The following is a 12686-nucleotide window of genomic DNA, read 5'->3' as shown; positions in this document are numbered from 1 at the left end:
CCTCCAGTGTCAGCTCTCCTACAATTCACCCATAGGAGGACTAGTGATGGTGGTCCGACTTGCCCTCATGCTAGATTTCTATTGTGAGGAGGGAGGTTTAATCCTTTCAGGTGGAGGGAGCACCACCAGGGAGTTCTCCACTCAGCAGATCTTAATCACATGTCCTCCCTGGCCAGTGCTGCCTGTTATTAGGGGTTCATAAAGCCGCTGCAGCCAGACATCCTGGAAAAATGTCTTGGCTTCTTCTGTCTGTCTAGCAGAAGCTGGTATGTCCCTTATGTAAATTTGGCCCATGTACTGATGGTTTTGAATCCTCCAGAGATATTTAATTACCCTATTTTATAAAATTCCCAAATCGGTAGAAATCCATGTTGTATATAAAAAGATGGATGAATAGGCTGCGGGGATACAACACTGCTCTTCCAGCTGCCCTCCTCTTCCATTCTCCCAGCCCATGCCATGGGCTAAAACAGTGACTTTTACCCTTTCATATCTCCTATGTGGGGATTACTGGTCACTGGATCTACATAAGCATGGACCTTTCTTTTGGCATGTCCACTCTGTTTCCCATGTTCTAATCTGTTCTAATTGGGAGCAGAGTCTTCTCCCCAGGGCACCTGGAGGGTGTGGAGGCTCCCCGGCATGGCTGCATGTGGGTTTTCCAATGTGTGGACAGGCCCCTGGCCTGGGCCCTTCCCCAATGGGTGACTTTCATTGTAGCGTTTTTCTAAATAGATCATCAACAACAAAACAGAAAATAGTTTGTGGTGTTAGTTTTCCCTATGGATTTCTTCAAAGTCCTTTGATCATTTGAAAAATGACAGAAGCTGCTACTCTGCTGTGCACAAAGGAGTGAAAACAAACAAGAACACCTTCACTGAAAATCCCTGAACAAATCCCTGTCGACTTCCACATTAATAAGTGGATGAAAGGCCAGAACCTACCGCATTGAAGTCTATTGCACTTCTGTCATTGACTTTAGTGAGAATAGCTTCATGCCTTTTAAAGAATAATTATGCTTTAAAGCAATGGGTAGAGCAGTCCAAATTCTGTGTTAATTCTATTGACGTCAGTGGAATTGCAGAGGTTGTAAAGTTTCAGAGCAACAGCTGTGTTAATCTGTATTCGCAAAAAGAAAAGAAACTTGTGGCACCTTAGAGACTAACCAATTTATTTGACCATAAGCTTTTGTGAGCTACAGCTAACTTCATCGGATGCATAGTAGCACATACTATGATCCAATCACTTCTTCTAATATTATATGATTATGCTAGATGGGGTTCATTTGTGAATCTCAAATGCAGATTTTAAGACTCTGCTGATTTTCTAGACATTTGAAAATTCAACGTGATTTTTATAATTTCTTTGTTAGTGAATTCACCCCAGCTAAGGGCATTATGATACATGCATACCTATAGGGTCAAAAAGATTTTATGAAATCAAATTTGAATATAGCTAAGGCTATGATTTTTTCACAGAGGTCTTCCGTGAATTTACCTCAGTGGTCAGGAGCTGCTCAGGAGGGAACCCCACAGCTCCCAACTACCACAGGAGGCAGGGGGACCCCACAGCTCCTGGCTGCCATGGGCAGTGGGGCACTCCTGAGCTCCAGGCTGCTGAGGATGGCAGGGCTGCAGCTCCTGACTGGAGCTCCGCGTTGCCACAGACAGTGGGGGTATCCCAGAGCTCCCGGCCACTGTGGGCAACGGGGGGACCACGGAGATCCTGGCCTCCGCAGGTGGCAGGGGGACCCTGGAGCTCACAGCCTCTCTGGGCGGCGGGGGACTCCAGACCTCTGAGCTGCCGCAGGCGATGGGGGACCCTGGAGCTCTGAGCCCTCACAGGCAGTGGGAACACCCAGAGTTCAGAGCGGGGCCCCCGCAGCTGCACAGCTTCCCCAGGCAATGTGGGGACCTGCACCTAACTCCCCATTTTGGATATTTTTAGTAAAAGTCACGGACAGATCATGTTTCAGAGTAACAGCCGTGTTAGTCTGTATTCGCAAAAAGAAAAGGAGGACTTGTGGCACCTTAGAGACTAACCAATTTATTAGAGCATGAGCTTTCGTGAGCTACAGCTCCTTCCATGAATTTTTCTTCATTGCCAGTGACATATCCGTGATTTTTACTAGAAATATCCATGACAAAATCTTAGCCTTAAATATAGCCAATACTGACAAGAATTCTAAAGCAATACAGCTGGTATTTCTCCCAACAAAAATAAAATTATAACAAACATACTACCATAAAACATCTGTGAAATCCATGGTAGCAAAACTCAGCAGTTAAGGACTTTTCTTGTCACTTTTTCTCTTTGCACACCGATTTCCCCCATTTAATTTTTAACTTGCTCAAATACTAACATACCTACATACTTACTTATATACTACCTACATACATGCCTACATAGATCAACACATATTCTCATCTTGATGCACAAGGAATGACGATTATAGGGACAGATTCTTCTCTCAGTTATTTGGTATAAATGTAGAATACACACATTGGAGTTATTAGAAGTACGCTGTGGATCAAATTTTCATCAACACTGCTCTCTGGGCCAGATTCAAAGTCCATGGCAGACTTTCCATTCACTTCAGTAGACTAAATGGCAGCCTAAAGGGACCTTAAAGTGTTTGTAAATGTAATTTATGCCACATTAAGGCCCCTTTACACTGCCACAGTGTTGTAAAGAGCCCTTGGAGTAAATAAGAATCAGGCCCTCCATTTTTATCAGATAAACGAGAGCAGAGTTTTACTCACAGGCACCTACATTCACATACCACGTAAAATACACAAAAGGGAACAAAGGAGTTTTAAAACCCAGCACGTTCTGATGCATAGCTTTTGGGCCATATTTTCCCACAGAGAAAGAAATGCAATATAGGCTGGAGCAGTGTCAAACAAACTCAGAGACCAGAGAGCTGCAAGAAATCCTAGCTCCTGCCTCATGAGTCCAGTCTCCTGCAATAGTAGCACAATCCTGTGACTTCAAGAAGGGGAAAAGTTGCTGGAGCCCATGAACTATTTGAGAAACAGCAATCCTGCTCTCTTGTGAATGTGCCTAATAAAGAAAGAAAGAATAAAAAGCAGAAATGAGACAGACAGAATGATTTTTAAATGGAATATTTCTCAGAGTTCTCCACGAGATATCAGCAGGTTGTCGGGCCAGTCCTGCAAAATGTTAGACTTGGTCTACACTACAGAGTTGGTCAACGTAAGGCAGCTTACATTGACCCAATTATGTCAGGGTCTACACTACAATGCTGCTCCTGCTGAAGTTAGTGGCCCGCTACACCAACATAATAAATCCACCTCCATGAGAGGCGTACTGCTTATGTCAATGAAGTTAGGGAGACACAGTGTCCGTGTAGACACTGCATTACTTACCTCAGTTGTTGGCTGTCAGCCCAAGTGGGTCTGACAGCTAGAGCCCTCCACCCAGCCCCAGCGCTGACAGCCCGAGCTGTCAGTCAGGCCCTGGGTGAGGACTGAAGGTGCCGGTGTCCCACAATACCTCACATCAGTAGTTGGAAGTGCTCCTGGTTAGGACATGCACTACCAACAGAAGGAGCCAATGTGGTTATAAACGACTGCTTTAATTACTGTGGTGGCTGTACATTGACTTAAGTCAGCTTAATTTTGTAGTGTAGACAAGCCCTTAGTCTCTACTCAGCTGGAGTCAAAAGCAGACAAAGTCTTTAAAAAGAACTCCTGTTTTTATGCCAGTGACATCCCTAGTAATGAAAGCTGAGGAAAGAGAAATGGTAAAATTCTAAATAGATAGAACTTCATGTAATTGGAGTCAGTGTTATTTAGTCAGTTGTGTGAGTAAAAATGTACAAGATTGGGTCCTTCAGCCCATTAGCAAGACAGCTGTAGTCAAATATTTGAATGAACAAGTTATGGTAGAGGTTATTTAAATAGCCACTCTTCATGACTCTCATTATATTAATACAGGCAAGATTAATACAGGCAAGAGCATAAATATTTTCCCTAATATATCTTTAATCAAATATTAAAGGTGTAGGAAAATGAGTCATATTAATGACAACAAGATTTCATGTGCCTTTTTCAAAGCATTCCTGTTCTGACTTTAGTTCAGAAGATTTTGGAACCCATATTAAAAAAAAAAAAAAAGAACTGATAATTTGGTTGCTAACTTCTTTACTGAGAAGCTGTCATTTGGTAATTAGTTTAGAACAGTGTCACTAACCTGTAGCTGTTAACTTTGGACATAATTATTTAATTAAAGAAGATTATTTTTAAATGTGATTGTGTTAATTTAACTATTAACAGTAAGAAATTGAGGCTAAAGCAGATCTCAGAAATCTGAATAGCATCCAAATAATTACTTTATTATATTAAATTAATGTAGATTATCTTTAAAGGAATTTTCAACTCTGACCCTAGATATAAATTCTCTCTAAACAATTTTACATGATTTATGTATTGTGGCTGTGACACAGAAAAATCAATAATTTGTTCTACTAAGTCTGCTAATTGGAAAATTTACATTACAGTAACATGAGACAGGAAAGCAGAGTGGTATATGCCAGAGAGAAGCTCATTTCCCCTTGGGAATTATGGTAATTGGTGATTTTTCCCTAATTTAAGAGGGAAGCATGCTAACATGAAATGAATTACAGGAACTCTGGTTTCAAAGGCCCCAGGAGAGCAGTATGATCAGGTCTTCAATTGTTGCCTTTGTAATATTTGCTATTTGAGTTGTAATTGAAAAATAAAGGGGTGGGGGAGTATCTAACATAGCAGTGCCAAATTTGTTCAGCAGAACGTGCTGAATTCCATTTTAATGAAGGTATACATTTAAGACTACATGTTTCCTTCATTCCACTGCAGGGCTCCCACTGATGTCAATGGGTGGTTTGCACAAAAATCAAGGGTAGAATACAGCTTGAGGAGTATGCACCACTCAGAGCTATTCTCTCAGGTTGTCTGCAGACTCAGACAGACATCACCCTGTCAGCTACACTTAGTTCACATTTGGAAGGTTTTCTTTACAACAATGAAAACTTCAAACTTCCTTCTTTAATAGAAGCTGTAATTCTGCAGAATCTGAATATGACTTGTTGGCCAGACAAATACATCAGGGGGCCAGATCCTTACCAGACAGTGGGTAGTTGACATCCCTGATTGAGAGGTTTCAGACTATGGATACAATATTGCTGAATGTTTCTTTACTCTCATGGCCACCTCATCACAATTTAGAGCTTCTCCAAAAATACTAATTCTCTGTTATTTTGTAATCTAATTGGCTAATTACTTTTAAAAGATTTTTCCATTGAGTGTCTCTATTCCTAGTTCAACAATATCTTTAGGTGTATATGATTCTCTATGATTTGATTTTGCATTGACAAAATTTCTTCACTATAGCAAAATGACAGCTCTGCTATAGTTAAGATGAAGACTCACTTAATATTTAAAGAATAACTATTCTAAGTGCTCTAAAATCCACTTGCTTACTTGGATTGCACTCATGGAGGTGCAAGGTGGGGTTAGTGGTTCAAATTTGGGTTCATTTGAGCAATGGGTTCCCAAGATGCAGTCTCCCTAAAAAGGTACCTTTAAATTAGTACCAAACTTTTGCCTTCTTTACATGTACTATTGTTGATCTACATACAGTTAGATCTTGTTATAGGTTCTCTCTTCTGTCAGCAACTCCCAAACGGTGGTATCAATCTCTATTGCTAGTGTTACCCCAAAAATTAGGCTTTTGGGCGCCCCTAGAATAACCTGCCTATTGCCCCCTTAATCTGCTCTTCCTGGGGTATGTGTCTCCAGGGTAGCTAAGGAAACACTTGAGGGACACGGATGTAACCTTCCGCTAACGTGATTGACACAAGTTGCATATTTTCCAAAACAAAGTATCTTTTTATTAATTTAAGTACAATGTAATCTAAAATCGTAAATAAGATACAAATCCCTTATTGCAAATTAAAGAGCATTTAAACCACAATAGCATACAGTTTAAATGATTCTACCTGATGCACTCTATTACAGGTGATCAGTCTGCAATAGATCACTGACAATTCTTATCTTGTATTTTGAGTTTTACATAAGAATTATAATTAACAACCATTCATTCACACATTCACTCATATTAAGTATACTATACTTATGCTAAACTATAGTTAAAATTAACAAGCTTACTGTCTGGTGATTCCACCACATTGTTACTAATGTTGCTGCTACTTGCTGCTGAAGTAGCTTTTCTTAGCAGCGTTCTTCTCGGGATTCTAAACCCTCTCTCTCTGGAACTCTTCGATCTCGTCAACAACATTTCTGTTTGCTCAGTAAGCCCTTGGATCTTTCTTCTTGCTCCTTTCCAGCAGCTCTTCTCACTGGCTCCCGACTGACCTCTTTGCCTGCTCTCCAATCTTGTTCTCTGTCAAGTGTCTTAACTTCCTGCCTTTTATGCTGTTTTATCAGAGGTTTTTGTAATGCTATTCTTAACCCCTATTGAGCATACTTACTAACACACATTACCTCATCTTCGGGCTGTACATGCTTATCGCCATACATTACTGTATCTCATTCTGCACATGCTCACTCATGTTGTTTCTATTTCAGAACCATGATTACCTCATCTGACCCCACTGCTCATATTCTAGGACATTTACTTTGTGACCATACCTCATTTTATTCTGCATTAACTGGGCATGGTCCAAATTTGACCTACTTAGCTGATTTTTATACCATGCATGCTCATGATCTGTAGCTTCCATTTTAAAGTGGAGTGACTCCTGCTTATTCAGAATAGAGATTAGTCATACAAAATGGAGGAAAGAGAGTTTCTCCAGTAACACTAGCAACTCTTTGATACCATTGTTTGTGAGTTGCTGCAGAAGAGAAAATCTATAACAAGAACTACCTATTTGTAGATCAACAGTAGTATATGCAGAGAAGACTTATGTTTGGTATTAATTTAAAGGCACAGTGACACTTCTGCTAGATTTTATGTTATTATAAGAGTTCTAAAACTTTACACTAAAATTCTGTGTACTTTAGGGATCCATATAGTCTGCCATCTGCACAAGTTTTGAAATGAGTTTGCCTGCTTGTGTCTTGTATGCACTCAAGGTGACATCTCTTGTAATTGGATTTGAGTCATCAGATACTGTAGTTTAAGGGTAATCTAAACCAAACTAGACAAAATAATTATATACTGACTCTCCCCAACGACTGTAATGGATTGGGAATCTTGGAAATTTCTCCTTCATAACTGATCGTCCAATAGCTGTCAGATACTATAGGGATTGCCATTATATAAGAATTAGAATATCAGGTATCTTTTTCCAAAGTCAACAAGACATTTTTTTCAAAGGGATTAAAATATCCTGTGTGTAGTTGTCTCCTGATCCAGCAATAATAGAAGAAAATGTTATTTTTATTCATTGATGAGGAGCTCTTCTCAGTTTCTTTTATATTCTTATATTTTGAGTTTTTTTATTAATCTTGTCCATTAACAAATTTCAATTATAGTCACCCAATAAATTAACTTTTCCACACAACTCCAAGAATATTTCTGTCCCAGGAACAAGCTACATTTCTGTTACTTAGGCCTAACAAATACATTTTTAAAAGTGCCATTTTTATTTTCTGGTCTGGTATGGCAGTCCCAGTAATTTCTGTTATCATTCACCACAATATGAGTGTGTCCATCTCTCTGTACGTATAGATAAAAACCAATTTGTCTTAACAGTACTTTGAAAATAAAAAATTAGCATTGTTGATTAGGGATGTCGAAAAAAATTAATTGCAATTAATCATAGTTTTAATTGCACTGTTAAACAATAGAATACCAATTGAAATTTATTAAATATTTTGGATGTTTTTCTGCATTTTCAAATATATTGATTTCAATAACAATTTTTTTATTACAAATTTTTGCAGTGTAAAATGGTAAACAAAAGAAATAGTGTTTTTCAATTCACCACACACAAGTACTGTAGTGAAATTTCTTTACCATGAAAGTGCAAATTACCAATGTAGATTTTTTTTTGTTAGATAACTGCACTCAAAAACAAAACAATGTAAAACTTTAAAGCCTGCAAGTCCACACAGTCCTACTTCTTGTTCAGCCAATCACTAAGACAAACAAGTTTGTTTACATTTATGGGAGATAATGCTGCCCGCTTCTTATTTTACAATGTCACCTGAAAGTGAAAACAGGCATTCGCATGGCACTTTTGTTGCTGGAATTACAAGGTATTTACGTGCCAGATATGCTAAACATTTGTATGCCCCTTCATGCTTCGGCCACCATTCCAGAGGACATGCTTCCGTGCTGATGACACTTGTTAACAAAATAATGCATTAATTAAATTTGTGACTGAACTCATCGGGGGAGAATTGTATGTCTCCAGCTCTGCCATATATTTCATGTTATAGCAGTCTCGGATGATAACCCATCATGTGTTGTTCGTTTTAAGAACACTTTCACTGTAGATTTGACAAAACACAAAAAAGGTACTGATGTGAAATATCTAAAGATAGCACTCAACCAAGGTTTAAGAATCTGAAGTGCCTGCCAAAATCTGAGAGGGACGAGTTATGGAGTATGCTTTCACAAGTATTAAAAGAGCAACACTCCGATGCAGAACTTGAATCATTGAAAAAGAAAATCAACTTTCTGCTGGTGGCATCTGACTCAGATGATGAAAACGAACATGAGTTAGTCCACACTGCTTTGGATCATTATTGAGCAGAATCCATCATCAGCATGGACACGTCCTCTGGAATGATGGATGAAGCATGAAGGGACATAGGAATCTTTAGAACATCTGGCATTTAAATATCTTGCGACACCAGCTACAAAGGTGTCCTCACTTTCAGGAGACATTGTAAACAAGAAGCAGGCAGCATTATCTCCTGCAAATGTAAACAAACTTTTTTGTCTGAGCGATTGGCTGAACAAGAAATAGGACTGAGTGGACATGTAGGCTTTAAGGTTTACAATGTTTTATTTTTGAATGCAGTTATTTTTTGTACATAATTCTACATTTGCAAGTTCAACTTTCATGATAAAGAGATTGCACTACAGTACTTGTATTAGGAGAACTGAAAAATACTATTTCTTTTGTTTTTTACAGTGCAAATATTTGTAATCAAAAATAAATATAAAGTGAGCACTGTACACTTTGTATTCTGTGTTGTAATTGAAATCAATATATTTGAAAATGTAGAAGATATCCAAAAATATTTAAATAAATGGTATTCTATTATTGGTTAACTGCAGGATTAATCATGATTAATTTAATTGCTTGACAGCCCTATAAAAATTAATGAATACTGAGACTAAATTCAGGTTATTGGACCAATCAAAAAAAGGTGTCTCATTTAATCATGTAGTTTTACACTGTTCTGAACAGATATTGCTTAATTATTAGGTAAGCTCCTATTAAACACCATTAAATTACTTTAATGAGGCTACTCTTGTGAGTGGGAGTATGGGGGTCACACTCTGACTCTAAGTGTACCTCCTGATGAGTCTGAGTCACCTTTTGTGGATTAATGGGTAGTTTTGCAGCCAGAGCGGCAGGTATTCAGTCTTTTTGAAACATCTGGTAAGAGAAGATGTTATTTGTCTACACGACACATTTTGTAAATTCTGTTAAAACTTGTGCAATCTAACATTGTTTCACACATCTGCTAAGTAACCAAGAAATTAAAATAAAAAATAAAATCTGATCCTGTACATCTTGAATTCCCCTCTGTTCCCCATAGCACTAGGTGTCTGAGCAATGGAAATTCATTACAATTACATGAAAAATTACTGCTTATGTGCACGTACGGTGTCTAGCACAATGGATCCCTGATCTCTGATTGGGACCTGTAGGTGCTACCATAATATTACTACTTCTACTGCTACCTCTCATAACAATAATAATTAATGATGAATTAATCACTTTAAATTCATTTCAGTATCATGTGTGTAAATTCTCTGTGATTACCACCTCTGCCTTTCTACTGTACCGTAGGTATATATATTTCTATTTTATGTATTAAAAAATGCGCTATGCATTTCAAATGACTTTCTCTGGGAACACAAGAAATACAATGTAAATTGAAATTAAATATATATATATATGTATATTTAATTTTACAGATGGCTATGTCCTGAGAAGCAGTTTAATGGAGAAGTAAGTACAAAATGATCTTCTGGAAACTTGTCATAAAACATTCAGTTTTGCTGTTAACTACTCATTGTGCAACTAAAAGTGAAAATAAAATATTTTATTGTATGAGTTTATTGCTAAATTGGTTATGAAGTTTAACCTTCCCACATTTGTGTTTGAAATTATCTGTGGAACCACTCCTGTATTATTGACGGAGCATTGAAAAATTCAGGACTCAGCATTGAAAAATTATACAAAACACATGCCTTAATCCATAATTTGAATGTTATAATAACCATTATTTAACTGCACATTACTTAAAATGATGGCAATTTCAAATGTTTAAATATATTAGACCAATTTCTCCTCTAATTTTCTCCTGTTTAATTCCAGTGGGGCTGCACAGGTGTAATCCAAAGCAGAATTTGGCTCAGTATTTATGCTTCCAATACTCAGTCTAGGTGCACTGGCTTTAGCATTTAGGGCCTGATCCAAAGCCCATAAAAGTAAATGGGAGTCTTTCCATTGCCTTCAGTAGGGTTTGGATCAGGCCCTTAAACACCAAATTAGATGACAGATTTAGGCCTCAACCCTGCACACTCTTATACATGCACTTAACTTTAAACATATGAGTTGTCCCATTAAAAACAATGGGACTATTCAATTACATAAATAAGTGCATAAGTAAATAACTTGTTTTGAAAATATACTCTTTGGAGAGCATGTACTGTTTGTAAACGGACAATAGCTGAATGTGTTGTCTAGCATTTACTTTCTCCAGTTCCATTATTATATTGCTGAGCATCTTTTGAGAAAGTTTAAGGATATGATGATTCCCTCTACTACTGTTTTCATTTATTGGTTAAAAAAATAAAAATGAAAATCAATGACCATTTCATTTTAAATGAACATTTTGTAAAAGTACTCACAAAAATGATGATTTTTTTAGTCATCATTTTTCTTACATTGTTTTTAAAAATGCCATTTTCCAAAAAAATGTTATCTATGTCTATTCTTTACTTTCAAGTTCCTTGAGCATGTTGTCCTCTCTACCTGTCTTGATTTCAGAATGTTCCTTCCAAATATAGAAATATCTGAAGTCTATATATAAATATGGTATTTCCTTAACCGTGTTTAATTACTTGATATGCGTCTAGACCATGCTACCTGATTTTGTATCTACTTGCAAATGATAATATATACTATGTGAGGTTTTTTTAAAATCAAATATATTTTTCTCTTTCTAAATTTACAGTGATGGAGATATCTACGATGATATTGCTGATGGTATGTTGCACATTTCAAACAATATAGTAATTGTTACATGTAATGTAACTGAAATAAATCACGTTTTTAAATCTATGTTAGTAGTAAATTATTATACAATACTAATATTTTTGCATTTTCTTTCCCATTCAGGTTGCATCTATGATAATGATTAATCTTGAATATTGTTAAAGTGTGAACTTCATTGGGGGTACTATCTCCTCTGGATTTCCAATTGGCATAAAACATCACCAAAGCTGATTAGTCACAAGTTATGGCTATCATCAGTGATTACCCTTCTACATGTACCAAGTTTTGGTTAATCTATGTCGAACGTTAGATCTTTTGGATTTATTGCTTTGAATGGTATTTCCTCTTTGTCATGTATCAGCACAACTAAAATTTGGGTAATCTGAACTGAAATTAAAATTTTCATCAAATGTGTCCTTTCTGCCTCTGCCACAGTCGACTGGTCCATATAAAAATAATTCATCAGGTAACTTCACCCAGAGATGCCAATTCACGGCTACAAAGGATATGTGGGCCACTAGGCCCTGGTGGCATGGACTGCCCACGTTGTGGAGGACAGCATCATGAAAAGAAATGTAACCACCAATGGTAGGCATCATTGTTGTGAAAGCAGAAAATAGAAGTGGGTGGCAGAGAAGCCAATATATCATTGACTCAATATTCCAATTTTAATAGTCAGGATTAATGTGATAAACATGGCCATGTGCCTCCACTGCTAAAGTTTATACTGTACCAGTAACAGACTGTAGTTCTCTAAAATAATCATTAAATGTTTCATATGTTATTTTTGAATACATAATAATTACATAATAATAAACATAATTTATCGGGGTTTTTTATGTGTTTTATGTACAGAACTCTGAGATACTAGCCATGGAAGGCTCTCCTTAACTATATAGCACATCGTTTGTTATTCAGCAGATTTTCAGGATGTTTATCCTAAGGCTTTACTCTCTGTTTAGTTTAAAGGGAATTTGCCAAGTCATTACTCTAGTTTAGGCATGAAAATCTACTTCTTATAATTGTATAATCTGGTGGGAAATAGCCTCTCGATTTAATGTATATACATAGTCTCAAATTGCAACATTCTGATGCTGAGATTTTTCTTTTAAATATTGCTTTCTTACACTAGAGTCAGTTAAAGGAAGGACGCAACTAACAAAACCTATTTCTAAAACTGCCAGCTTCATTGATGATGCTATCATACAAATAAGCAAGTCTTTATAGTAAAATAAGTTATGTAATAAATTAT

At 37.1% G+C, this 12686-nt stretch overlaps 1 protein-coding gene across 2 annotated transcripts in view; it reads left to right on the top strand.

Annotated features, from left to right (window-relative positions):
• FYB1 (FYN binding protein 1) overlaps positions 1 to 12177 on the top strand; it is a 124490-nt gene extending 112313 nt beyond the window's left edge. For both annotated transcript variants that reach the window (XM_084629147.1, XM_084629146.1), the window contains 3 exons: positions 10129 to 10162; positions 11394 to 11425; positions 11558 to 12177. In XM_084629147.1, the coding sequence (XP_084485273.1) occupies positions 10129 to 10162; positions 11394 to 11425; positions 11558 to 11580 (89 nt within the window). In that variant the 3' untranslated portion in view covers positions 11581 to 12177. The remainder of the gene's footprint in view (positions 1 to 10128; positions 10163 to 11393; positions 11426 to 11557) is intronic.
• The last annotated feature ends 509 nt before the right edge of the window (positions 12178 to 12686 follow it).

This window comes from Lepidochelys olivacea (genome assembly GCF_965140295.1).
Source record: "Lepidochelys olivacea isolate rLepOli2 genome assembly, chromosome: 5".
In the NCBI taxonomy this organism is placed as follows: domain Eukaryota; kingdom Metazoa; phylum Chordata; order Testudines; family Cheloniidae; genus Lepidochelys; species Lepidochelys olivacea.
The sequence above is the reverse complement of the archived record's forward strand: the minus strand, read 5'-3'. Positions and strand labels throughout refer to the sequence as shown.